Below are 27,908 nucleotides of genomic sequence, written 5' to 3'. Positions count from 1 at the left end.
TGCTTTGGGGAAAAGGTGTCAAAACTGCAAAGGACACTCCTGAGGTCAAGTAAGAACTCGGTGCTGTGAGCACAGGGCCTGCCTGGTTTCGGTTTAACATCCCTTTTCTCCTGAATTGATGAGATACTTTTCCCCGTAAATGCCAGTGTAAAACCCCAAGGTTGTGACACTGAGAATGCTGGGCTGAGGAGAGCAGAAGTTCCTCCAGGCCTGGATCCTTGCTCTGATGTGGACCAGTAGCAGATGCCAGGGAAAGAGGATAAGAAATGGTGAGTAACCCCTCCACTAACATATTCGTGCAGCTTCCAGCAATGAAGACAGAAGTAAGCATCTGGATTACCATCTTCAATACCAAGACCTGTCCTGTATGAATTTACCTAATCTCTTTTTTTAATCCATTTAGATTTTGAGGCTTAATATCCAGTGGTAATAAATTGCACAATTTAATTTTATGCTGGTGACGGGGAAAAAATCCTATAGTTTGTCTCAAGCCTGCTGACTCATTTTATGAGCTTGGCCCTGGTCCTTGTAGAGACCAACTACTCCATAGTCACCTTCTCTATAACAGGTGTAATTTTACAGGGGCCCTCTGTCCCCTCGTGAGCAGCTTTAGTCCATCTGGCTGCCCGTCATCCCCACCGGCAGCTTCCTGAGCACGGCTCCGCCATCCTCAGCAGACCTGGACATCACCGGCTGCCATGCCCTCCCTCTGCTCCCTTGACTGAGTACTCTCAGGGCTTGAAGAGGGAAGATAATATATTTTTAGTAGCTTCTCCTCCTTGTTTTTGTGCCTTAAGTAGAAACATTAATGTCTAATTTAAAGGGTACATTTTACAAGGTTATTTATGGAAGCAATAAGCTTTTTTCCTCCTGTGTTTTTCATGAAAGGAGTGGGCAAGAGCTGAGATCCTTTACCTTGTTACTATAACAGCAAAATATTCACTCTCAGGCTTGGAGCTTCACTTTTAAATAGTCTCTCCTTTTTCTTTTTTTTTTAGGAAGACATTTAATACCCAATGAATAAAACAGCAGCAGTTTCTCCCTAGTTGAAGTGAAGAATAGCAGACCCAGAAAGAAAGCAAAGGGGGAACCTCTGGTCTGTTGTGCACCTCCACAGTGAGAGAACGCGGTCGTGGGACCGGCCGGAACAGCAGTCGAATCCTCTCAACCCATCATGCTGGTAATGAGGTGGCATTAACCTTAAGACCATTCTGCTTTTAGCTCTGTGCTATCGTTTCTACCATGGGAAGCAGCCCCGTGCACGCAGTGGGTGCAGGAAAGCAGCTGCCTGCAGGTGCTGTTGTTCGGCAAACTCCAAAGTAGCCACGGGCTAGGAGAAAGGACAGGGTCTGTGGTGGCTCTGCAGGTTGGATGGCCTGGGGAGAGGTGGATGAGAGCTGGATTTCAGCTTTGAGGATGAACACGGTGCCCTGCTGTGTGCGGGCAGGGTGTGGGAGCCGGCTGCCCGTGTTGCGATGGGGGGAGTGATGGGACGGGCAGGTTTGGGGGAGCTCTCCCCATGGCACGCATTCACGTTACGAGTGAAAGATGCTGCAGCGCTGGGCAGGGACAAGCCCTGCCTGCCCTGGGAGCACCTTAAAGGCCCTTTCGCTGGGGCTGGAACAGGCACACCAGCATCACCGACGTCGGAGCGGACTCCAGGAGACAGCCTGTGAGCTGCCGGCTGAGCCTGTGTGCGCACAAGGGGAGCCTGTTTTCCTGCATTCATGGCATGGCGTGATCAGCAGGACACGGGAGAGAGTATGCTCCAGGAGAGCCTGGATAGAAGGATCCTTGTTGGTGCAGCCCATCGCTGCTGCTCTCCACGCAGCCGGGCTGCAGCGGCTGTTCCACTTGGACAGGCGCACTGAGACGGAGATTTGTTCAGCCCCACTAGCTACACCTCTGCTGCTGCTTCATCAGCAGAGAGCCAGCGGTGACGCTGGCCAGAGGAAGACCAGTGTATCTCCAGCTACAGGGGTGCCTTCCCCCTGTGTCGCCTGTTCCTTCTTGCTCTGCCCCCATCTCTGCGTGTGCAGAAACATCTTCTCCCATCTTCTCCCCCTCTGTTCAGACTATGCTTTGTACTTGGCTACCTGGAAATGGGCAATGCAGCCCCTGAATGCTTGCACAGCAGTACTGATGTGTCTCATGGTGTCAGGTGCCTGTCCCAGCCAGGTGGGCAATGGTACCCTCTGCGCGAAAGCCTGTGCTTGCATCCTGATCAACAGAAAGGGTACAGACATGGAACAACTCATGCAAATCAGTGAAAACCTGATGTAGGGCTCTTTTATGGGGCAGAAAACCTAGAGGGTATCAGTTGGCACGTTCGCAGCCATCCAAGCAGGGAGAAGGTGGCTGCCAGATGAGAGATCAACAGCACCTATAGCCCTCAGCAAAGCGATTATGCAAACTGCACCCTGAGGAACGAGCTGCACGGCACCTACTTGGCCCTTGTAAAGATGTGCCTTGGCACCTACAGAACAGCAGACACAAGAGCTGGGTCTCTCCTGGGATGGTATGAAAATCCCTTCCTGACTTGGCAATAATTAGCAGTATTTGTCAGGGACCATATCAACAGCTGGGTGTTGCTGGGCTCTGCACCCCAGCCTGGGCTCTGAAGAGCTTGCAAGGCATCTGTTTTCCCCTCTGAAATGTTTCAGCACCCACCTCTTAGGAATCCAGGAGCCCAGCTATCACCATCTAAAATCTCACTCCTCAGGACTCGGTGACAAAAGGAAAGCGTTTCAACGATTTGCTTTTGGGAGAGAGGTCACAAAAGGTAAGGAAGACACTGGAGGCACAGACAGCCCCGGGCCAGCTTAGCCAGGACGGCAGGCAGTCTGCAAAAGCTGGTCCTCCTCTGTTCGCCTGCCGTCCTACAACCACAGGCAGCGAGCTGTGTTTTAGGACACTGAGCTTGTTCGGGAGTGCCAAGACTGCGTGGTCCCACGTGCCAGCTCGCTGCTCCTCCAGGGCAGGAGGCACACAGGTCTCCCTTTGATTTCGGACCTTGGCCCTGGCCCCTGCGTGCTGCGCTTCTTGAAACGCTAACCTGAGTTTGTTTGATTTAGCGATATTATAGCGTAGGGGGAATGTAAGCCTGGAAGGGTCTGCTTGTGCCGATGAGGATATTGGCTAACTAGCTGCTGGCTGATGAATTCCTGCTAAAGATGATCTAACTAAAGACAGCATTTAGTTTACTGCTGCTTTATTAGGCTTCAAGTTGAAGCAGAATCTCCTTAGCTGATACCATTTCCTTCCCTTCCCTCACCCCCATCTTCTCCACGTTCTCTTTTGGTAGGTTTCCTCCCTCTTTTGCGTTTCTGAGCTTTGGTCCTTTATGCCAGCCAGTATTTTTCACTCCTACTTTAACTACTGGAAATATAATTGCACATGCATCTGATGGTAATGATGGATGTAATTGAACATCTCCACATCCCAGTTCCTCTGCCTATTTCTTTGCTGAACACCATCGCTTTCAGGTCAGCTCTGGTCTGCAGAAAATATCTCAAATAATGGAAATGACTGGTATCAATGAGGTAGGTATCAATGCCTGGCGATAGATTTTAAAGGCTGTAGCTCGTAGCACCATACAGGCAAACAGCTTGGCACTGGCGGAGTCCCAGGCTCATCAGTGCCAGCTCTTGCTAATTACAGCCTGTGCTGCTCCATCCGACCTGTGATGGCTGCTACAATGAGGAAGGGCTCAAGCTGCTCTGAGCCCACTTTTTAGCAAGTGTTGGCCACGGTGTTGGATGCAGCCCACCCTGGGGAGAGGTGGAAAGCCGCCGGGGAAGAGGCTGGGAGCAAGCCGGACGGCTCGCGCCGGGGAATGGCACATCTCGAACCCTTCATAGGAAAGCCACAGCATAAGGAAGGAAGTGCTTTGTCCATCTTATTGCTAATCAAAGCGCTCATCCTGCAGCCCGCGTGTGCCCGGAGCCTGCTGGAGCCAGCCGCACAGAACACGCAGAAAGGACGCGGTGCCCAGCGCGCCCCCTCCCCGGCCCTCAGCCGGAGCCTGCCTGGGGCCGAGCGGGTGAGGAACCCGCAAAGCCCGGATCAGATTGCAGCAGGCTCCTCCTCCAGGGACTACAGAGAGGGAAGGGGAGGCGGAGAGCTGGAGCCAGCAACTTCAGGCCGCCTACCTGCACCTTGCCAGCCGGGCTGGAGACCGCGCTGGGGCGAGCATCTTGGCCGCCCGCGTCCCATGGGGTGTGCGGGGCCCCCCGGCGCTCCCTGCCAGCCCGGGCCCATCGCCCCACCGCCGCCCGCCTCCAGCCCGGCATGGAGAGCCTGAGCAACAGCCTGAAGAAGAAAGCCACAGAGCAGCACTACAGGGCAGAGGTGATGATTGCTGGAGAGCAACTGAGGTAGGAGGTGATGGGGACCTCCTCCAGGCTGGGGCAGGGCTGTGCCTGGTTAGCTCCTGGGGCTCTGGGCTGCTCGCCGCTAGCAGGAGGCTCCAAGCTTTGTCCTTGAGCAAGCGCTTTCCCCCCCCCCAGGTGCTAGTGTCTCCCCCAGTACCTGCTGATCCTTCCCTCACCCACCAAACCAGCAGAGAACCAGGTCTTTTCCCATGCTACCTTGTCCTGCTGCTCCTCTCTGGGCATCTCCTGCCCTCCACCTCCAGGTGCCAGGGGACCGGCGGCTGGTTTTAGATGGCAACAGGTTTCTTTAATCCGTTTGCATCCTCCCCCAAACCCAGAGCCTGATGTGGTGACACTGAGCAGCCTCTCCAGGGTCCCTGGCTGGATGGGGACATCCATCCAGCCCCTCCGGGGGTGTTCGGACTTTTGGGGGTGATTTGGGAGGTCGTCCCATGGGTGCCATGCACCTGAATTGTTTTGCACAGCAACATGTAGGGTCTCCCCTCTCTTGAAAGTCACTTTTGGGAACTTCTGCTGGTTTGTAGTCCTGGTTCTTGAGCAACTTCTGAGGTTTTTTTCTTATGAAGACAGAAATATATTTTCCTATGAAAAAGAATAAAAATTAATCCTATGAAAAAGAAGACCTGTGTGGCTGAGAACCTGTTCCTTGTGTATCTGGGGTCAGAATCCCCCCCCCCTTTCTTCTAAGCATGCGACTGTAGGCTTTTCTAGCCCTTGAGCAGTTTGCTTGTTTGTATCTGGAGCCATTCTGTTTTGTTTTGAAATGTGGGTGGAAAATAGGAAAAATATCCTTGAATAATGTAAAGAGCCCAGAGCCCAAGTTTGCTACCATCCTAAAATTAGCTCTGTGTTGCTATGTTGTCCATTCTCAGTGAGTCATGTTAGCCTTAGCTTTGTTGTTTGTACTGTATCAAGGATTGATAACTTCCAACTGAGGATTAGGGCCCTATCTTGAAAACACAGCCAAAGTGGCTGCATTTTAAATACGTAGTGATGGTTAGCCACATTTCCAGTCCATTGTCTTTCAGAAATATTACTGTCCTAGCTCCAGAAATTAAATCTTTTCCTTAGGTAGTGACTGCGAGAGCTGCTGTTGGGGGTGGAGGCTGCATCAACCTTTCTGCCTTTGCAGTGTTTGCAGTCCATGGTGCAAGCAGGGCTTTGAAAACGAGCTTAACTTTCTCTTAGGGAAAAGCAGCAGCTGATCTAAGAGTGACTTGCCTCATTTCAATAACTCAGTGCAAGAGACGTAAAGTTATGACTTCTTCCATCTTGCGGGCAGGGCAGGCTTATTCATATTTATACTTTCAGTATTTTACTCCTCTGGAGTGACTGAGGTTTAAAATGGGTCCTATAGCCTGGGACAAGGAGGAGGTCAAGTATTCAGAAAGAAAATGTTAAAATTGTCTTAAAACTCATCAGTGCACATGCAAGGGGCACGATGTGGCTTCCTCACACCTTTTGCAGGACAGGAGCATGTCGGATCCTGGACCAGCTGGTGATTGTGACTGTAAGGAGGAGAGGGGGGTACAATAAAGCTGTTTGTGAGCAGAGCTCTTCTAGTGTACTGCACACTATGCTAGTTCTTATAAGCAAAGTAAAGGCATAGTACAAATGTTACACTCTTCTGAAAACCAATAATACCAACTCATTTTTTCCTCTCAACATTTGTCTGGAAACTTCACTCCTTGTTGTCAGCGTGAATGTACCCTGAGCCTTTAAAAAGGATGCTAAAAGCCTGAAGGGAGGCAAAGTTTGTGCAGGGAGGGAATATCTTTCCATTAGTGTGACTGGGATAAAGTTGAATAGAGAATCCCAAATATATGTACTTTCTGGGGCACCCGTCTTCCCCCACCCTGCCCCCATAGCTGGAATGCCTTGGAGTTTCCTGGTTAGGGAGCTCCCAAAATCTGGGAGTTTTCAGACCAAGCCCGTCGCAGCAGGTTGCACTCTTGAACTGCTTGCTCCTGTTCAGTTTGCTACCCCAGGGTGAACCTGATGCAGGTTATCTCTGCCGGAAGGGGTGATAGGAGGGGTAGGAAGCACGTAGGAGTGGAGAGAAGAGGTGAGAGCTCTCACCTCGGAGGCTGGCGTTCGCTAAAACCGCGATGCTGGGAGACACGTGCTGTTTTGCAAACACCGCAGCGCAGGGAGCAGACCTGATCTGCCTTTGGGCAGCCTTGACTGCTTCACGCCCCTGACCTGCTCTTGGAAGGCTCAAGCTCTTTGGTGCATGGAGAAGAGCAGGCGGATTTCATCCAGCAGGACTGCTCTCTTCTTCAGCTGTGAGTAACAGGAATGCCAAGGAAGGACCCCAGAGTACCCAGCGCTCGCAGTGATGGAGAGGTGGGTCCTTTTGCTGGTGGCTTGGCGCGCAGCAGTCACATCCTTCTGCTTCGGTCTGGGCAGGAGCCTGGCCCCAGTGCAGAAAGACTGGAAGGAGCTGCTGGGCAGCACGGGGTGTAAAACCTGGGGAGGAGGGTGAAGAGATGGACACCAGCCTGCAGCTGGGCTCCTCCTTCCCCGCCAGCTCGTCTGGCTGAAAGGAGAATTGAGTGGTGCAGAGCAGAGCACGCCGAGTGCTCGAGTCTCTTTTGTATTTTGGGAATCTTACAGCCTGGCAGGTAAGGAGTTAGCGCTATGAATCTTCCCGGGGCCTGGATGCCCAATAGGTAGCAATGGGGAAACTGAGGCAGGGAGGCTGGTTGATATCTCAGGTAACAGCAGATGGGGCAGGGCTCGATGTCCGCGTTGTGCTCCCCTGCTTTTCCCCAGGTAAGGAATAAAGAAGCATATAAAGGAGCCTTCCGGTCTGCCCTGACTCTGTAAACCTCAGTCAGCAAATAACGCTGTTGTATCTACATAAAATCTCAAACATTTGTTTTTCCCTGTTCTCCGCTTCCTGCCCTGCCTCCCTGCTATTGTATTTAACCAAACAAACCTTTGCTTCATCTTTACAGTTCTTTGGCTTCCCAGCAAGTTTGCAAATCCCTCCGAGTTTGGTTTGGCTGGAGGGATGAATCTGTTCAGTGTCAGGATGCGTTTCCCAGCCAGAAATAGCTGCACAAGTGAGGGGTGAGGAAATGCTTCGTGGGGACGGCCGGGAACAAAACAGATCCTAAAGGAATCGGGGGGAGAGTGGATGCTGTGCTTCGGGCTGTCTGTCTGCCAGGGTCCCTTCGCTTCCGCGGGGATGGTGCTTTCTAGTCCCTGGAGGAGGAAGAGGAGTTTTGAGTCTTGACTCTCTCCCCATCAAAAAGACAAAGATAATAATTTCCACTGATATTTTCATCTTGGGTTTGGGAGGGCTGCTGTCTCAGGCTTGTTCCTCACACCTCCTGCTGTCGGTCTTTTTGTTTCAGACACATAAACTTGCATGAAAATAATACTGGTTTTACTGGGTGTTGTGTGTTCCAGTGTGTGGCATTCTGTAAAAGAGGCCCAATTAGTAATTTCTAATTGCAACAAATGGCTTATCTGCACAGAGGTATTCTGGAACAGCTACCGCGCTTTGAATTCACACCCTACTGTAATCTGAGTTTCTCAAGTATAGACAAGTCCTTGGGCACTCTCTCTGGGTATTCGTCATGGTCAAGTGAACCAGCTGTTCATTAATAACTCTGTTAAGCTGCATTAATCACTCTTAAATGTAAAATGTATTCAGTAAATTTATGTCTTGGGTAGAAACAGGGAGAGGAAAAGGAAGGTTTTCTCCTATGAAGAATAAAATTGCTTCATTGATTTCAGCTACTGTCCAAAATTTTCAAAGGTGCTGAGTGTTCTATTTGGATACTCCAATTGAGATGCTGTTAAATAAAGTGCTCATATTTTGATGCTCTGGAAATTGGGCTCACTTCAAGGTGTGTAGCTGAACATGGCAAAATTTGTATTCCTGGCCAAAAATCTTGGGTCCGCAGGAGGTTTGGTGGTTTTCTGCTGAACTTGGATCTCTTGAAGGGGGGATGTCTTCCTGGAGGAATCGTGGGACACTGCTTGATGTGGCAGTCACCAGGTGAACGTTATTCAGAAGACGAGACTACATGATCAGAATGACCTTAAAAAGCCTATTATTAAATTTTCAGCACTGGCGAAAGCGAGGACTGGGAAGTAGACTTGTGCTTGCCAGGATTTCTTTTTGAGATTTAAGTCCTGTTTTCCTATACACACATTTAAATACAAGTAGGAAAATAAAAAAATCTCTGTGCTGCTTTGGGCTGCCACAGGCGTGCAAAGCTCTCCCCGCTCCCCCGGAATGTACTGGTGCTTTTGCAGACTGGGAGTGCAGCAAACTGGGTTTTGCTGAGCCTGTTTGTGGTGGTGGTTTTGCCTGAATGTGCCTCTCCAGCAGCTGTTTTGCAGATATGCTGTTGTGGCTGTTGCTGCCTTTTAGTGAGCACTTAGTTGTTTGGGGTTTTTTTTTTGTTGTTTGATTTTTTTGTTTGTTTTTTTTTTTTTTCCATAAAGATAGGACTAGAAAAGATCCTTTGGGTGACGCAGGGCCATTCGTTTGTACTTAACTGGTGCTGGAATGCGAACTGGAGTTAATATCCTTGAAAGATCCACCTTGGCATTTGAGATGCTCAAGGTCTGTTTACATGGGTAGGAGGTGATGGAGAGCACCCCGGGGAGACAGTCCCACTCCATGCAGGCATTTGGCAGTTCTTGGTGCAGAACAGCTATCGCTTTAGGGATTGCTCTGGCTGTGCAACTACGATACAGTAAAGGTAGCAACTTTTCCAATACAAGAAAGCCCTTTGCTTCAGCAAACGCCCCTGATTCAGACTCTGTTCTGAAATGGCGTGACATGTGAGCACACAGAAGTAATAAGAGAGGAGCTCCTTGGGTTGCTCTCCAGCAGTGGACATCCATAACGCTGCTGGGAAAACGCTGGCCTGCCAGAGGAGCAGGGAAGTTGTGTTTGTAACAGCTGAAGTGACTTAAACTCTTGATTCCCTAGAGGTTTGTGGTTTGGTTTTTTTTCTCTCTTCTATTTACACTGCTGCAGATCTCCCTTTCAACAAGGTTACAGAGGATGAATAATGATGTCTTTGTAGTGACCTTGACAAAGAAACGATTTGGTTACCCAACGCAGCCCATCCAAAGCAAATGCATGTGAAAGCAGCACACCGACTGCCAAGCGAGGAGTGTTTCATAAGAGTCGATTCGCATGTTCTAGCAAGCATTTTATCCTTGTCTTATTCTGCTTTTTTTTTTCCCCTCCTTTTGAAGAAGTAATATGTACATGGCATAGGTTTTGGCATCTAGAAAACTCATAGTATTGCATTATACATCCTTCCTTAAAATGTCTTTATCTGGAAGCATGATTACAGGCCACTCATAGTTTCACTCGCTTTGTTTTTGCACCATCGTACATGGACTGGTTTATAGAGGGTGTCAGCCGAGCTGTTCGAAGGCGCTGTTGGTGTTACGTCCTTCTGTGTCTGAAGGACAGAATTTGTCTCCTCGTAGTTGATGGGAAACAATAAACAAGAGGAAAGTGAAAAGACCACAAGGACACTCGAGCTGTGCATCTTCCACTGCCCTGGGTCTGTGGGCAAGAGGGCAAACTCGTCGCCAACTTAAAAAAAAAAAGAAGGTCCAAGACACTGCTGCTCCAGAGGCGCTTAAATACCACTTAATTCCTATCCTGGCAATTGTTCCCAGTAGAATAGTTTCAGAATAAGTGTATTTTTAATTTTTATTATTTTTTTTAAATCCTAGGTTTTAGTAGTATTGTTTGCTGAAAATATTTTTTCTTTTCTTTTTCCCCACAAGGTCTGTGCGTTTTCTGAAGTGTTCTGAAATGTGATAAAAAAAGACCTATAGGGGAAATAGTATTCTCCCAACCAGCTTCTATTCAGGCCTTGTGCGATTATGGTCTATGTATTACTGTGGGTGAAGGGGGGTGTGTGTGTGTGTGTATATATATATCTCTGTGTGTGTGTGTATGTATATATATATATATAGACTTCATAGACTCCTGCAGACTCTTGATAGCAATAGAGTACTCTTGGTTAAACATTTCTTATCTCTACCAAACATGCCTCTAAAGTGGCATCCCACTTGCTGATTACTAAGGAAAGAAAGCATATAAAAAATGACTGCTTGTCCTCTCCCATAGCAGAGGGATGTCGGGGTGGGGAGCCTCTCTGTTTGCAGTTGCTGCTGCCTGGGTCTGATTGCATGTTGACAGCGGACCGTGAAATAAAGGAAAAAGCTTAAAAACTCTAAAAATAGCAGGCAGCTGTCTATTGTAGGGTGGACTGTTCTGTTCAGGTAAAATCCATATGCGGAATGACTGCTGGCCACTTGTAGGAATGAATCTTCCAGGCAGAGAGAGTAAAAGCCTGAATATAGGTGTCAGTATTTGAGGGAGGCCAGTCGAAGGCAAGACCAGGAGCTGGTTCTGCATGAATCTTTGGTTTAGTTTTTGGTTTTTATATTTTCAGATCTAGAAGGTCTGAAAATATAGAGAGTTATTTTGACTCATAGTAGCCTGAGCATTAATTACATCAATCAATTACTAAATCTTCATTCAACAAAAGTTTTTTATCTTAAGACTTTTGAGACCCCAGTATTTATAAATCCTACAATATAGGTTAATCCATTATTATCTGATAGATTTTTAGGATATTTAAAACTTCTCGTATGGTGCCTGAAACTGATGTCCAACATGATGTGGTGTGCACATAACTTCTTCAAAAAGAACAAAAGAATGTGAGGCATTAAATAAAGAAAGGCTGCAGTGATTAATACCTCTGTAAAATATACCGGCCTGGGGCAAAACTGTGAATGGAAATGAATAATTTGAAACCAGCAGCATCCTGGATTTACAGGAGAGATCCTAATTAAACATCTCCCCTCTGAGTCTGCTGCACGCACTGGGCATTTTCCAGGGTTAGTATTTTGGGAACAGTCATGACTACAGGGCAAAAGTTTGGCTCCTGGACAGATCTCCTGCCAAGCTGGGTTGGCTTTGGCTTGAACACATAAGATCTCTGTGCCTTGTGGCTTGCTCAGTTGTTAAGGTCCTTTTAAAAGTCTAAGCCATACTCACCTGAGTAACCTTCACTCGTATATATCTTTCCATCGAAATCACAGACGAGCCATAACGTCAGGGTTTTCAGGATAGGATGCTTGTTGTTCTGGTAAACTCTGTCCCAGTCTATCCCAGTTTGAACCAGAAAACGTCAAAACTGTTGTCCACTGTTGCTGTGGATTAGTGGGTACATGGCAGTGCATGGGATCCACCTGGCATTCATCTCTTAGACACATGCAGAAGAAAGAGTGCTGCCATTACTGCTCCCACCCTGAGCTATGGTGCAGACTTTGTCCTGGGGCAGCTACGTTCCTGCTTTCATGGTTACAGGGAAGGAGAACTAGACACAGAATCGCGCCAAGATGACAAATACGTGTACTATTACTTTTTGTGTGTGTTTTGGCCCTTCTTCACAAGCTTCAGTTAGCTGCTGTCTATTTTTTAGAGGCTTGTTTAGCACAAAAAGACATGTATGGTTCAGACTAAGTCCGGTGCAGGCAATTAAATAACCTGTGTAGCGATAGTAGGAGAGAGGGGGGTGATGAACGGAGGCTCCTTAGGGTTGACTGATGCAGCCTTGCAAAGGTTGGCTGAATTTGTAAGTCGCTGGGTGCTTGCCAGAAGTCCCAAATCATCAGTGGTTTCTCCAGGCTGTAACATCAGGGACATCCCTGATGTTACAGGGATGTCCCCTGTAACATCAGCTATGTTCAATGGCTGTCCTTCTCTCTAGGCTTCGCCTCCACGATGGGAAGCTCATTAAGGACAGACGTTACCACCTCCGAACATACCCAAACTGCTTCGTGGCGAAGGAGCTCACAGACTGGTTGATCGACCACAAAGAAGCACCGGACCGAGAGACGGGCATCCGCCTGATGCAGAAGCTAATGGACCATTACATCATCCATCACGGTGCGTGGGTCTCTCTGCTACCTGCTGAGCCTCCCCAGGGAGGTGGCTGTGTATCTGGTCACCACATGTGCCCATCAGCCCAGGATATGAAAGCATGGTCGGGTCCATGTTCGCAACCCTCCGATGGATGAGGGCTCCTGGAGAAGCTGGGAGACGATGGCCAGGCATGAGGCTGTATGAGGCTGAATCTGTGTGAAGCTGCATTGCTTTGGGGGATGTGCCAGTTCCCTGCCCCACAGAAAAGGGACTTGGGCTGTGCACTGGTAAAACAGCACCTGAAGTGGCTCTTATTTGAAAGCAAGTTCTGTAACGCCTGACCTATATTGCCCTACAGCACTTGCATCGGCAGCCGGGGGTGGATATTTTTACAGAAGCTGCTCTAGCTCATGTTTGTGTCATGCAGAAGTGGAAGCTGAATGATAACACGTGCTCCACATCTGCAGGAACGTTCATTTTTTACCATAAGAGCTCAGCGTTCCTCAGTTTCCCCATCCATGCTGGGGTGGGACAAGTAGGGGTGTGGAGTCAGCACCACTCAAAGCAAAAAGTCATCTGGTACCTGTAAACCTGGGCCTGAAGCAATCCCGTAGGTATGCCTCCCCTGGGAATTAAGTGTGCGATGCCATTTCAAAGGCTTGTCTGTGGGACCTGTTAAAGAGGTTAAAGAACCTGTTAAAGAGGGAGAGGGGGAAAAAAAAAGGGGGGGTGGGTGCGGGGGAAAGCAGCTTGGTGCTCAAGTCCAGCTCTTAGTATTCAGGATTTGTTCTTTTTAAAAATTATTTGGAACTTGGAGCACTTTTGGATTAACTCAGGTCATGTACTGCGGTCTGTGCCTGTCCCTGAGCTGCAGAGCAATCCCCAAGGTCCAGCCCTTGGTCCTGATATAACAACGGGAAACAAGCGCTTCACATGAGCGAAGAGCTGTTTCTCTCCTTGTGATTTTCAGGCCCAGTCAGGAACAAAAGTCCTGGATTTTCAAACAGGCCTGGGAGACCACTGCCCTCGGTGGGAAGGGTTGGGGCTGAGCTGCTGGCTCTTGGCTGAGCTCTCTTGCTTCCAAGTCCTCGGGACACGAGCTCTGGTAACCTGGGGCTGGGCGGTAGTTTGTCACAAGAGGATGAAGCTGAGGAGGCAGAAGCAGATGACAACCGTACCAAATTCAGCCCTCTCTTCCCCCTCTTCTCTAGGGTCCGGAAATAGCTGCCTTGGACCACTGCAATGCAAACACTCTCTGTTGCCATCTGCTCCTTGCTGAGGTTAATGCCCTTTACATTAAGCTGCCTTGAATAAAAATAAACTGCTGCTGTGCTTTATCACAAAAGCGTAAAGCTGAAGCAGTGAGTTCTCAGTAACCATTAACACTTAAACCTGATTATTTTTCCATCTCTCCAGCCGACAGTTTCAAATAAATCCATTAGTTAATTAAACCTGTGCAGTGCTGGGTACCAGTGCTGTTTTGATTGCTTATCGCGGACGTGCCCCTCCTGCTTCTGTGATAATTCCTGGCAGGACACAAAGTTGACTTTCCAACTTGCCTCATGACCATTAATTTTCGTTAGCCCTATGGAGACGGGGCTGCCTGCTAACCGCAGCGCTGTGCTAAGTGCTTAGCAATTGGCTGTCTAAACTGTTTGCCCTCGTCTCCGCTGGGATCTAGAAGACGATAATTATCTCATGAAGATCGTTGTCTGTGCTGCCTCTTAACAGTCTGATGTGGTTTGAGCTGTTGTTCTGTTACATGCTGGAAACACGTTGAAATTAGTCTTCAAATAGCAAAAAAGCTTTGGTTTTCTATGGGCGCAGTCCTGTAAGGTTTTATGTTCGATTCCCGACTGCAATGACATCTGAACTGTTCCTCCTTGGAGTTGTTACGAACCTTTTAAAACAACCTTCGTGACCTGCCTGCTTGCTTGATGAGTCATGGGCTTTAGTGTCCTGATTTCACACCAAGACCACTGCTCAGGAGGAATGAAGAACTCCAGATAATCTGACAGATTTTAGCATTGAGCTGCTCACAAAAAGGGGAATGAAATTTTGCTGGTCTGCTCAGAAGAATGAACAAGTTAAAATTTTCACAAGAAATACCTTACATCTTTTGAATTTCACTCTAGTGGATTACGTTACTTTAGCAAGGAAGTCTGTGGGTTTTTTTCCCCTTTGACTAATTTGCTTTGTTTTCCAGGCATATTCTTTACTCTGTGGTTTTTTACCGCTGAAATTTCTCCTTCTTGCTTCAGCTGGGTGGACCTGAAGAAAGGCAGGCCGACTGATTTAAGAGCTGGACTGTGATTTTTGGGCTGTTTTTTTTTGTTTGGTTTTTTGGTCGTTGGATTTGTTTGTTTCTTTGTTTTGACTTGTAGTCTAGGAATGTGTTGCAGGCAAGTTTATCTCAAAGCTGTATCCCAAATATTTACCTGCTCAATGTTGCATGCACTTAACAGCCATGCATTTACAGATTGTGCGCTCATCCCCACGATGAGGCTTTTCCTATAGATTTGATTTATTCCAGTTGTATGCACCTAGCTTTGAAGAAAAATTTCTCTCCTGAGGTCAGTTTGCCATGCAAATGAATTGGGCAGGGTTGGCACAAAATGGTGTGGAAAGGTTGGTGTCTTTATACATTTTAGCTTACAAGTATTTTTGACAGGGGGAGAGGTGATTTTATGGGGTTCTGGATGCAGTGTGGGGTTTTTTCCTCCTGTCCTCCAAGTCTACTTACATATGGCAGTAGCATTCCAAAAAAAGCTGATTGAGACCATTCTGTTTGTTTTCTTTTCGTTTAACCCAAAACATCGACATATAAATTTAAAAAGAAAAAACCAAAACAACAAAAACCTCCCAAACGAAAAAACTTCCCAGTTTGTTCTAATGAACATTTTAGTGTCTGGATCAAAACGTAGACTCAAACTCAAGCTTTCCCAAGCTGTGTTCAGTGGGACTGACCTCTCCCACCAGCACGGGCTGCAGGCATTCGTAAGCCCCTCATTTAGGGACTGAGGGCTCAGGTGCTGGTTGCTGCATGGTATGAGGGGCATAGCGAAGGACATCGCACGCAGCCCCCATAGCTTTTACCCTGGAGATAACACCCTGCTGAGTCTGTGCTCTGCGCAGCTCTGTCTGTCCCTTACGGACTGACAGACGCCTGCAGCACTGACGTCCCTGCTCTGAACTCCTTTCAGTCTGCGACGAGCACTCGGACTACAAGGATGCCAAGCTGCTGTACCGCTTCCGCAAGGATGACGGGACCTTCCCTCTCAGTAAGGACGTGAAGGTGTTCATGAGAGGGCAGAGTCTCTATGAGAAGTACGTGAGTCGTTCCTTCTCCTGCGAAATAACTCTCAGCAAGGGGTGTTGGGAGCGCGGTCTGCTGGCTGCGCTTGCTGGTGATGCTCTACAGCTGGGAGCCGCAGCTACAGATGGCTTTTCTCTTCCTTCTCTCTACCCAGTGCATTGGGAAATGCTTGGGAAATCTCTACCCTGTCCATTGGGAAATGCTTTTTCCCGAGCCCTGTTGCAGCCGCAGGACAACCGGCCTCTTTGGGGCTGGGACAGGAGCTGTACTCCGAACTCATGGATGCTTTCAAGGGCTCCAACCCAAGTGCAGGTTCTGGGATCTGGTACAGGGAAGCGCTAGGGTCCAGTCTGCAGTTTGAGTGCTCCCGGGATGGGCATGTCCAGTGGCCATTCCCAGCACTCCCCAGCCTCCCTGGGTGAGCTGCTTTCACCAGCACTGGTAGGACTCGGGTCCCACCAGAATCAGCAGGTTATAGGATCTTCAGGGCCCTCATGGGCCTGGATCTCTGCACCTATTTGAAAAATTTGTAATGGAAAAACTAATTCTCAGACAGTAAAGAAAACTCCCTCCATCTCCAAGCGTTTCATTTGCTTTGTGTTGATTGTTTCTGATTCTAAATCCAAGCCACCTTCCCAGGCACCTCACGAGTCATTTTGTTAGATTGGGTTCAGCCCCAGACCACCCTCTGGACCCGTTTCCTTTAGCAGCCTCTTCACATCTTCTCCATCCTCAAACCCTGGCAATCAGATTCACAAACTGGCACTGAGGGAGAAGTCCTTCAGCCAGGTGGGCGGTGATTTCGGCTGTCTCCGTGACCCTCTGGCAGACGTGCATTCCTCGTACTTCGCTTTTGCTCGGCAGTGGTGGCCGTGGGACCGGCGAGAGCACCCAGCACATCTCATGGCTGAGCCCGCTGCACCCTCTCGTGGAGGCACTGGATTTAGCTCTCGTATGTGCTGCAAACTGAATATATGTTTACTGAAACGCACCTTCTCCATCAATTTGGCCTATCTGCCATTTGTTGCGTGCATTCGGTTGCTTGCTTAGCTTTCCCCTGCGGTCTTTAGGCTGCAGCTGAACTGATTCCGCTGAAGCTGCTTCCTCTGCTGTGAGGAGGGTTTACAGAGGTGCCTGCCTGCAGCTCTGCATTTCTCCCTCCCTTCCCACTGCTCCCAGGCAGCAATGTTTTGGCTGTAATGCTTTGCCCGCTTCTCTTGGCCTTGCTTTGGCTGGCTGCAGCTCCCACGTGGGACGGCAGGGCTGTACAGCATCACGGGAACCTTGTCCCACCTCTGCGCCAGGCTCGTGAGCGTGGAAGAGTCAATTCTGAAGGTGAGAGAGGAGAACTCGGTGAAGTACCAGAGGACTTTCCTGGGCTGTGAGATGATCGACTGGCTTGTTCAGGAGGGAGAGGTGGAGAACCGAAAGGAAGCGGTGGAGCTGGGACGGGCGCTGCTGGAGCATGGGATCATTCAGCATGGTGAGTGAGGGTCTGGCTGAAGCCGGGATGGAAAGCAAGAGATGAGCGCAGTTGTCAAGGCTGTGCTAGGAACAAGTCCCCATTCATGTCACGCAACAAGTGCTGGTCAAGTGCCCACTTGGAGATGGCAATGGGGCCTTTTTAATTCTATGTTTGGAGCTGGTGACCTTTGAAACTGGAGCGATCTTCCACCACCCACAAAGGCTTTGAGTTGAAATCTGAGCTATTGCTCTTCAGTTCTTCAAAGCCTCTGGCCACAGGGACTGGGATCCACGCCTGGGTTTGGAGGGCTGGGTTGTGAGGATGCGATGTTCAGCTCCGCTTGGCTGGAGATCATAACCATCCGCAGGAATTAAACTTTCAATTCAGAAGGCAGGGAGTCCTCTGAGTGTCTTGGGACAGGGGCAGGTGGAGGGCTGTGACTTGGTGGTGCACCCCTGCGAGATGGCATCTCTTGGGCAGGTGGCCCTGCTGTTCCTCCTTCCCTGCAGGCAGTGTTCTCAAACAGTCAGAAAAACTGCAGTAGAACACAGAGGCATTAAAAGCGATTAATCTGGGCCCTTCAGTATATTTGCTATATATTTTTCTCACGCCCTCAGCTTCTTCCTCCTCCCCTGTTCTCTCCTAGTCTCCAATAGGCATCACTTCTTTGACAGTGACATGCTCTACCAATTCTGGCTCAACTTTCGACGGAGGCGTCGTCTCACAGAGTTACTCAACGAGAATTCTTCTCGCGCCCTCTCCGAGAGCCCAGACAGTCCCTTCTGTCTTCGCAAGCTCAACCCAGACCCAGGCAACACCAGCTTTCTTTCTGGTAACTGTGGATGTGTTTGTGGAGGGGTGTGAAAGCAAGGATTACATTACCAGAGTATCCCAGAGCTGAGGGTGTTGCTCCAGGCATCCCATGAAGTGACCACTCATCCCGCTGGTTTGTGGTGGATGTCATGATGCAGTGGCAGTCTCTATCACAACTCCCCATCCCAGGAAAATAACTCAACTTACCATCAACTCAGCTCTTGATTTTTGTTTGAAACTAGTTTTATTCCTTCTAAGCTCAAATGCCATCTTCAGTGCATGCTTACCTTTCAGATGTGGGTCAGGCTGGTGGGGGAAGTTTGTTATTTTATACTAGTCTGTTCCTTCCTTGGGTAATTGTTATTTCTGCCTCTTTCAGTCCAGACCAACAAGGAGATCAAAATTGTCTCAGCGGTTCGAAGGAGCAGCATCACTTCCCTCGCTGGAAACGCCAACCCCTACTTCAGCACTACTCCTACGTTGGTATTCCCTCCCGTGGCTGAGTGCAACCCCAAATCAGGTCTGGGCTTCTGCGTTGCCCTGTGGTTGCACAGGATACATCTATTCCTTCAGGGCATGGGCTAGCTCAAGCCTCAGGTCCAAACCCATCCCCTGTCACCGTGGTGACTTGCAAGAGGAGAGGGTCAGCCTCACCTCTGAGTCTTGGTTTGAAAAGTTGTGCAAATGTTTTGAAAAACATTGAGATGAATGCAAAGATTTCTGTGTGCAGTAACTGTGGCTGGTTCTAACATCTGTTCTCCAGCCCATGGTAATTCCCAGGCCGCCTTGTTATGCACGTTACTGTATGAAACCCTTGATTCTGATGGGATCTGTCACCTTCTGCTCTAGTGTTAAAGAGACCCGTCACCAATGAAGAGCTCCTGTCCCCTGGGGCCCCCTACGTCAAGAAAACGCTAACTGTAAGTGACCATAGCGAATGGTATTGCTAACCCAACAGTACTGAGCTCTCTGACTGCTCTTTGATAGCTTTCTGTCTGCTGCTCTGACCTCTGTATATTGAAACTTTGATTGCATGTCACATCATCACGGCTCTTTCTTGGTGAGTCTCAGCAGATCAATGTCTGCAGATATTCTTGTGGGTGAAAATGTGCACAGCCTCTGCTTTAGTTTAATGTGTATTAAAGGGTAGATCAGGAAAGAGAATGTTTCCTGGACAGAAAAACTCCCATTTATGTTTCATCCAACTCCATACATACAAACTCCAAGACAAACTGAACCAGTCAAGTCTTGTGATAGTTGAGACTTTGACATTCATCCTCTGTCACACAGATATCATCACCTTTATGTGTGGCTTTATGCATCTTTCAGGTTCCTGCTGCAGATCAGGTATGTTGATGTGATCCATCAGCATCTGATGGAGCAGCACTGAACAGGGAGCATCCGAGGGCCACTCTTGCCTTTCTTATGATGGGCTTTTTTCATGGACAGAATAAACACACTGCAAAATCTCCAGGGTGCTGCAGACAACCTGAGTATTGGGCTTTTGCTTTTCTAATTCTTTCTAAAGCTGTAGGACCGGTCAAGGCAGGGCTGGTGGGTGCTGGGTGTGAATGTTCAGTTCCTGAACATTCAGACAGTTCCTGCCCTGCGGATCCCATCGTGCTTGTTTATTTTTGTGTAAAACTCCTCAGCCCTTTCCTGCCTGCCTTTGAAAGGGGGAATCTCACAGTGGCCAGTTTAGGAAGTGTCAGGGCTGTCTTGCCATACTGGTTTGACACAAGTGGGGTTACAGAGAAGCTGTGGATCAGGTTCCCAAATTAACTGTGCTGTAGAAATTGGTGGGAAGGAGCAAGAAAAATAAAGCTGGTGCTTAGTGTGGCATGTTTGAGGACGTGCTGTTCATTCTCCTCCTGAATGCTCTTGCCCTGCCCTTCAACTCTGCCAGCCTGGGCCTTTCATGGCTCATTTCCTTCTGCTTAGCTGTGCAGTTGCTGTTATTTATTTATATGGATAATGTGCAAAGTCTTTTGGGAATTCCTTTTCTCTTTTAGTCACATCAGATGGCCACAGTAATACAGCAAACTGCTCTGACAGACTGAGATCAGAGTGGGAAAAATTAAGAGTGGCTACTTCCACCCTGGAAACGCTCTCCTGTGCCAAGGAAAAGGCACTGTGTGCGTGCTCTGGAAATGTTCTCAACACGCTCTTGGTGCATGCCTTGCACTTCAACTTCATGCTGCCTGTGCTTCACTCTTCTGCACTTGCTGGCAGGGAATATTAATCAGAAGGCAGCTTTGCAGAGCGCCATTAATCTGTGGTTCTGCATCTCACTCGGTGCACAGCCCCTTCTCTCCCACCCGTGAGAGATTAGGATCATGAGCAGAGCTCTCCATCTCACTAGGAACTGTTGCATCTCCTCTATCTAGCCCATTCCTTGGTTTTTAAACCCTTTTGTTCTGCTTGTAGATTGTGGGGGATGCGGTGGGCTGGGGGTTTGTGGTTCGAGGAGGAAGACCTTGCCACATCCAGGCAGTGGACCCAGGAGGACCCGCTGCTGCTGCAGGGATGAAGGTACTGCTTACTCATGGTGACTTAATAGGAGGCAGGAGTTATGTCCTATTTGAGCTTTTCAGGCTGAACACATCCTCCGTGATAATCCCACCTCCTGCAGTGGAGATCAGTCCGATCGAGTCGGCACGTGGAGCTCTGGCAGTGCTGTGAGAGGCGGAGGGAAGGATGCTCTCTGCAGGCAAAGTGCACTGCGTGTGGCTGCACGGCAGCGGATTTGCCTTTTGCCAGGGCAGCACAGGGGCTGTGGGCAGCTAAAACTGAAAAACTCCTTCAAAACTAAGCTGTCCCTGTGGTAGCCTTTGGAGCTGTCAAAACTGTTTGAGCTGCTAAAAACAAAGCAGAGAATTCCCAGTTCAGCAATTGTATATAACCCCCGTGAAGCAGGGAGGGAGCAGAGCTTTATCCTGAATCACCTGCTCTCACAGCTCCGGAGTTGTAACGCATTTTGTGTTTCTCTGCTATTAACAATGTGGTTCTGCGTGGACCTATTTTCCATGTACATGAAAGCTTAATAACCTTAGACTGATGCCTTGCTTTGATTCATCAAGTAACTTCCAGTATTTCCAGCTCTTGAAACTCATTTTAGACCCAGGCATGTATGGGTTTTGTGTGTAGAGTTTTAGGCGTGAATGAAAGAAATGTTGAGTTTCACAGTTCCCTATAAAAACGCCAGCAGTGAGGGAGTAATTTCTACAAGCTGATATAAGTCTAAAGTCACATGGATATTTGAAATAATGGGATTCTTCAGAGGCAGAGTGTGACTCCTTGTTTGCTTCAGGCAGGATTGGAAGGGGATGGATGAATTTGTTTCATTTACTCAAGAGCCCAGTTAATTTCTCCTTACCTAATCTCATTTGCTACCAAATTGCTAGATGTTAATATTGTGCCTCATTTCCATCTGTGAAATGAACCACTGCTCATAAATGAGCCTTTTTTTTTCTTTGTTAGCTCACAGTCTAAATCCCTTTGGTCCCTTTTTTATGACATAGTGATCGTAGCACAGTGATTATTAGTGTAGCTTATGGAGTGGTAATGCTTTAGGGTTTGCAGGATTTTGTAGCAAGTTATTTGCATTGCAGCCTCTGGCTCTGATCAGTCCTGGGCAGAAGTTGCCATGAAGACATCGGCTGAAGGTAACCTGCCCTTCCTCTCCTTGCAGGTGTGCCAGTTTGTTTTCTCAGTGAATGGTATGTACGTTTTGCACCTGGACTATCAGACCATCAGCAGCCTCATCATGACAGGACCACGAACTCTCGTGATGGAAGTCATGGAAGCCATTGAATGAGCGAAGGAGTCTCATCCCACTGCTGTTTGGAAAGGCAGGACACTCCACTAAGCAAGGATGGACTGTGGGGAGGGACCAAGCTTGACCATTCACTGTGAAATGTTAGCCAGGCATTTAAATATGTTTTCAAATAAATACATTCTAATGGACAAGTCTTGGATTTTGATGTTGTTGAAATATTTGGCTCTACCTGATCTTGAGAGGGTCTAAGCTCTTGCAGCTCCTTTTTAATGCCAGTGGAAGAGTTTATCACATTATGAAGCCAAGCCTTAGAACAAGGCATTCACCCAGCCAAGCTGCAAGGCAGGTGGTACAAGCTGGTAAGCAGCAAGAAGTTTGATACCAAGCAAGTGAGTACGTCTGAGCTCCCCTGAGTTGTCTCTGCAGTCTACCGAGAACACAATGTGCTTTCCAGATGGCCCGATAAGCTGTGCCATCGACTCTGTCAAGAAAATAAGGAAATGAATACAGTGATGTATGCTTCCTTGTAAAGAAAGTCTAAGGCTCCTGCTACCGTCTTGGCTTAGCCACGCTCACAGCCAGGACTGGTTGCTCTTCCCAGCTGTTTCTTGAAAAGGTGAGACTTCCATGGTTGTGCTGTTTGTGCCCCCACCCCCTAATAATGCTTAAATTCATGAACCAGCTTCACCTCGGCATGGAGCCAGGCAGAGGTCCCAAACATCATAGCCTTGCTACCAACCTAGTGAAGGGAGGCAGCGGGGGAAAGGAGAGACCCTAAACAGTGTCTGCCCATAAGGAAATGGTCATAGTCTGAGTTTCCCTCTGGGAGGGAACAGAAATGAGTGAAACCCACCAAAATCCAGCCCCCATGGGCCCTGCTGCTCCCAGGATGACTGCATTTGCAGGCAATGCAGAATACTCATATGCAGACTACCCTGAAAGTGAACTAAATATAGAATAACAGGTAATAACAAGAAACTGGGGAGGTTTCTTGCTTTCCAGTTCACAGAGCCTCCTCCTTGTGCTCAGCCTGCAATGCTGTGCATACAGCAGGATGATTCCAGCACTCCTGCTTAGGGCAGGTCCCTCAGTGGAGCTCTTTTGGCCACCAACCAAGTCTGAAAAAAAAAAAACAAAACCAAACTCCAAACCAAAAAAATAGTCATTTTGCTTTGTGTTAAAGTGGGAGCTGACTTTCTTGGAAAATGTGGTGTCAGCTGTATATTAGGTATTGCATTACTGCTGGCTGCCTTTTTTTTTTCCTTGGTATAAAGGGATATGTGCTCCCCCAGCGCTGATGCAGAGGTAATAGGACTACTTGGAGCACAGCATTCCTGGAACATGGTCCAAGCAAGATGTTTGCATTGATAATCCACTGGGGTCCTTCCAGCCCCTGAGTGAAACCAGACTATCTTTTTAACCATTTGTCAATATACTCACGGTTGTTATTTCTAGCCATTCAGTGCACAAACAAAGCAGCATCCATCCGCCTTTTTGCTTTTTAAATTCTGGTTTGTGTATCTGTTCAGGGAGGGCTTGGGTATCTGTGGTGGCCCCAAGTTTTAATCCAGAGCGTTGGGCTCGAACTAAAGTCAAAGTCAGGAGACCACAGCATTTTGTGGGCACCTTGGGAAAGGTAGGCCAGAAAGCAACGACCTGAACATAAGCACTGGAAGCAGCTCCAGATTTTTCTGACATAAACGGCACAAATTTTAGCTCTGGATCTGAATTCCCTGAAAGTGAAGTGCAGGAGATCTGTGCTCTTTCCTTTTTCACCTCCCTCTAGTTTTAAAATGTAGCAAATCTGAGCAACTACTGAAATCCAGTAGGAATTACAGAAGAGGTAATTTGTGGTATTTACGTGTAGGGCAGTGACAACTCTCTCTGCACAGACTACCAAATGCTCCGTGTTTTGTCTTAAGATTTAAGTGATTGCTTTTGATGTTATCCTTTGGTCTGTATATTCTGATGTTTTTAAATACTGGACTATAAAGCAAAATGGCAATGAACTACCAAATGTTTCTTTAGTGCACAAATATTTGTGCACAGTGCACAAATATTTAAAAACTGTGATTTTTTTTTTTTTTTTTCCTATCTGAGTTGACACTTTCAAAGGTGCCTGTGTTTCCTATAGAATGGCAATTGCGAGTTTCCTGCAGCTCGCTCTGTTGCAACGGGAGACTGATGCTGACAGTCCCCAGCGATGCAGCTGAAAATCTGGCCTCCATTTGTAATGAGAAATGCCACTGTCAGTTGTTCCATTCCTGGCAACGAGGACAAAATCTTTCCGAAAAAGTTTTGGCGCGGAGCTGGACGGCTCTCCCAGGCGCTCCTGGGGCTGGGGACCACATGCCGGTGGAGGTCAGGGCTGTATCCCACAGCTGGGAAGTCTGCAGCACCGTCGAGCTCCAGTTTGTGATTCAGCCTCTGGCCTTGCAAAACTTACAGATGTGCTTAATTTCCTTAAACAAATGCAATGCAATTTGCCTTCAGTGCGAACGCCGGACTCTCAAAAATATGTAATGGGATGTGAATGACTTCATCCCTGGGAGTCTGACAGTGGGCGGGAGCCACAACTTGTTGCTGCGCTTTAGGAAATCAGCGTGCAGCTTCCTAGACATATATTTAGTTAGCAAAACCCCTAAAAGCTAGTTACTGTTTTTCATAGAAGCAGTCTCTTGCTTTTCATGCGCGCTTTACTGAGCTGCACGTAGGGGCCAAGCAGTGCTCTCCGCTGCGTGGTGAGAGGGAGGTGGGGGAATCGCTGTCCCTCTCCCCCTGCTCTCCCTCCCCTTCCTTATCCCTCCTGACGTCTGGGAATCGAAATCTCTAATCACACCGAGGAGCAGACGAGGCGCCAGGGCTGCTTCTCCCACAATTTAAGAATGTAGCTGGATTTGTCGCACCTCCCGGCTGACTCCAGGGAAAGCTGCGCCGCTCCACAGAGGTCTGTGGCTCATTCCCCTTTGGGGCTCGGTTCGCAGGGATGCCGAGGAGGGGATGTGTTGTTTTGGGGCGTGCGTGGGTATCGGCGGTGCAGGGAACTTCTGCAGGGTTTTGCTGTCTGGGAAACTTGGAGCTGGTGCAGCTCAGCTCGGGTGCTGATGCTGCACAGGGGTGGCAGGTCTCACCTCTTATGGTGAAGTAGCTTCAAGACTCACATTTGCTGCAGGTCAGATCTAAATATTGCCAGGAATTAGCAATTCTTTTGGAGTGATGGCTGTAAGAAATGCACTTTGTTTGTTGGTTTGGTTTCTTTTCCTTCTAGTTTGTGGTTAATAGTATAAAACCTGCGGGAAATTGCTGCTGGAGAGGACAGTACTTGGAAGGGTTTGTTAGCAATAGCAGCTGTCTGGGTGGGTTTTTCCCACCTGGAGGTGTGGTCTGCATCAAGCCGATGTTACTAAGCCTGCCCGGGCTGTGGGGAGCTGCCAAGGCTCAGCCTAGAAGTGGAACTTGTGCCTTACTTTTTTGAGACTGGTGCTGGGATAATTGAGAATTTTTGTTCAATAGTGGAACTGAAATACAGGTGATTTCTGTGAGAAAACAGAAAGGGGTTGATGAACGTGGGCTTTTAAATCTGGTTTTGGTCCTTTAACTAGCAAAGCACTGGGGGAGTGTGGGACAGATTTACTCCCTGCAGCTGGCTACCTCGGGCAGGTCGCTGGTCTCTTCTGCAGGGCTGTCCCTGCCGCTGCTCATGTGTCCGGCAGTGAGCGGCCCACGAGGTGACATTGCTTCTGCCAGCACTTCTGTGCAGAGATGGTGATACCCTCTGGGATGAGAAACGATGGAAATGTCCCCAAACTGCAGCTGTGGAGGGTGGAAATAATTCACAGTGCCCGCAGATCCCCACTTTTAGTTGTGCTGATTTAAACATGTGGCAGGGATTTTTTTTTTTTTGCATAGAATTATTTTTTCTTTAATTAAAGCAACTACTTTTAAAATTTCCTGTACAAATAAGGGGATCTCTGACTGCCTTAACCTCCAAATCCCCTCTGAGCACACAGCTGGGGCAAGTGGGAAGCAGTGTCGTCCCCCCCCCCCATTTTCCAGGCCCTGGAAATGCCACATGCTCCATGTGTTGCTGTCTCCAAATTCCTTCCCTGGGCAAGTAACAGGAGAGAGGCATTGGCGTGCCGGAGGCTGTCTGCCTGCCAGCGGGCTGATGTCACTGTGGTCCCCTCCGTCCCTGGGGTCCGCAGCTCAGCCTGGCAGGATGGTGGCACCAGCAAGGGCAGAAATGGATGGGAAGGGACCATGGAGACCCAGTGGGGGCTTGGGGTCCAGCAGGTAACCTGCGGAGCAGGACCTCAGCAGGGTGGGGAAGAGAGAGCTCCTCCAGCCCTGTATCTTCCACCCTTCAAACAGGTGCATTTGTTATTCCTGCTTTACAGGTAGGAAAATGGAAGTTAGCAAAGAAGCAAAATAGTGATGGGTCTGCCTCTGAGCTAGGAAGAAGAGATGAAGTCCCTGCTCCTTGCTTTAGTCGCAGTAAAGATCCATGCCCGGGGGACAACCTGGGTTAACACTGAACTCATCCTTACTGACACATCAGGGTGGAAGCTCCTGGCTGAATCGGACCCTGCAGTAAGCCCGGTTCAGTGCAGGCTGGAGAAGCCTGTGTGTTTATTTCACTGGAATTCGGATCCTGTATAACCCTGCTTAGCATGAAAAGATCATACACCATCCAGTGCTTTTGCCAGAGTTTGGCACCCCATTTGCCAGCACAGCCACGGGGAAGTTGCAAGAAAATCAAGAGCAGTTTAGTGGCATTGCAAAATGGCACAAATGAACTTTTGATTCAGGGAATTTTTCAAAAATGCAGTCGTCTTGCTGTTGTTCGGCACATGTACCTCTGCAGCCAGGGCAGGCTTTGCTTTTCTTGAGGTGACAGTCAGATTCCTGAAACCCACCTGTAAAATGTTTGCTGTTTTTTATAAGCTATGACTTCATTTTATTAGTTGGAGAAAAAAGCAAGTGTTGCCCATGGCTAAGGGCTTCAGTTACACCACAGTTGTTCTGTATAACCTGATCTTCAATCAAAAAAAAAAAATCACAGACTGAGTAGGGTTGTTAACATCTCCCTGTTAGAACTTGCATATTTTTCTATTCATTCTTACAGCAATTTAGAACTTATTTAAACCCCAGGAGATCATGGCTGGGTCATTCACGTGCATATTTATTTTTCCTTGAAATCTCTAAAAAGCTGACGTATTTGAGGGGAAATAGGCATTTGCCAGGAGCCTTTAAATACCTGTCCATCAAAATGAACAGAAGTGAAATGTCACTGCAGACGGCGGTGGAGGAAACTTGTGTATGGTCTGCTTCTGCCAAAAGCAATAAGGCTGAAATGTGTAACACAAAAATGACAGATGCCAATGATGCGTTGCAAAAGGCCAACAGCATGTGTTTTAAACCCGGTATTTTGCGACTGAGACGAGGGGGAGGCACTGTTTCCATCGGGGTGGTTTTATGCTGACCTGACATTTCTGACCCAAACTGAATAAAACTGAAGTCCAGGCCAGCAACGGTAACTGAAGGTGCTCAATGTCCGTGGGCTGTAGGCTGGTTGTCCTTAGCTAGCCAGATTTGGCAATGCTGCAGAGGTTACTTCTAAGTCAAACTGATCTCTGCCATGGTTAAGTCTGTAACTGCATCTATTTTCAGTGTTGTTCAGGTGAACAAGTTAAAACAAGACTATCCCAACAAGTCGTGAATGTAACTTCTCGGGAACTCCACCACGAAGAAGTAAGAAATAAAACCCTTGTTTCTAAACTGTTGAGATATAAATTCAGCTAGGTCTGTGGTATCCCTCCTTCTGCATCATTGCTTTATCACAGCGACTGCAGGGTCATTAAATCTGTGGTGTAAGGAGCTTGTCGGCCAAAGAGTGCTCCTCTAAATGCTTTTCCCCTTATGATCAGTGCGTGCATTGCAGGGGCATGAGAAAGATGCTGTATGTTTGTATACTTATATTGATTTTGGTCAGGATAATTGGAAAGAATTACTTCTGTATTATTTAAAACAGAAGTTGTTCTGGAATCTATGTTTGTCCAGTGATTTGGCCAATGTTGCTTATTTCTGTGATCAGAGCAGAACCCAGCACGTATTGTACCACTGTTGAGATCGTCCTACCAAGAGGGCAGTGCCCATCTCCAGGACCAAGCAGGCTGAGAGGAGTACTGGGCCAAAGCCTGCTCCCCATCAGGTGT

At 48.2% G+C, this 27,908-nt stretch overlaps 1 protein-coding gene across 3 annotated transcripts; it reads left to right on the top strand.

Annotated features, from left to right (window-relative positions):
- The first annotated feature begins 1,108 nt into the window (after nucleotides 1–1,108).
- On the top strand, nucleotides 1,109–21,862 carry LOC140659602 (DEP domain-containing mTOR-interacting protein-like). Of its 3 annotated transcripts, XM_072879441.1 has the most exons (10): nucleotides 1,109–1,180; nucleotides 3,929–4,376; nucleotides 12,167–12,345; nucleotides 15,525–15,648; nucleotides 16,942–17,120; nucleotides 17,749–17,934; nucleotides 18,295–18,435; nucleotides 18,765–18,835; nucleotides 20,343–20,447; nucleotides 21,607–21,862. In XM_072879441.1, the coding sequence occupies exons 2-10, from the start codon at nucleotides 4,291–4,293 to the stop codon at nucleotides 21,730–21,732; spliced, it is 1,197 nt and encodes a 398-aa protein (XP_072735542.1). In that variant the 5' UTR covers nucleotides 1,109–1,180; nucleotides 3,929–4,290; the 3' UTR covers nucleotides 21,733–21,862. The 3 variants fall into 3 exon arrangements, 2 of the variants coding, with proteins under 2 accessions (XP_072735542.1, XP_072735541.1); XM_072879440.1 differs by lacking the exon at nucleotides 1,109–1,180 and having other exon boundaries at nucleotides 4,143–4,376; XR_012045164.1 differs by lacking the exons at nucleotides 1,109–1,180; nucleotides 21,607–21,862 and having other exon boundaries at nucleotides 4,143–4,376; nucleotides 17,777–17,934; nucleotides 18,295–18,835; nucleotides 20,343–20,414.
- The last annotated feature ends 6,046 nt before the right edge of the window (nucleotides 21,863–27,908 follow it).

This window comes from Ciconia boyciana, chromosome 14, assembly GCF_034638445.1.
Source record: "Ciconia boyciana chromosome 14, ASM3463844v1, whole genome shotgun sequence".
NCBI classification, from domain to species: Eukaryota; Metazoa; Chordata; class Aves; order Ciconiiformes; family Ciconiidae; genus Ciconia; species Ciconia boyciana.
This window is presented reverse-complemented; position numbering and strand designations above follow the sequence as displayed.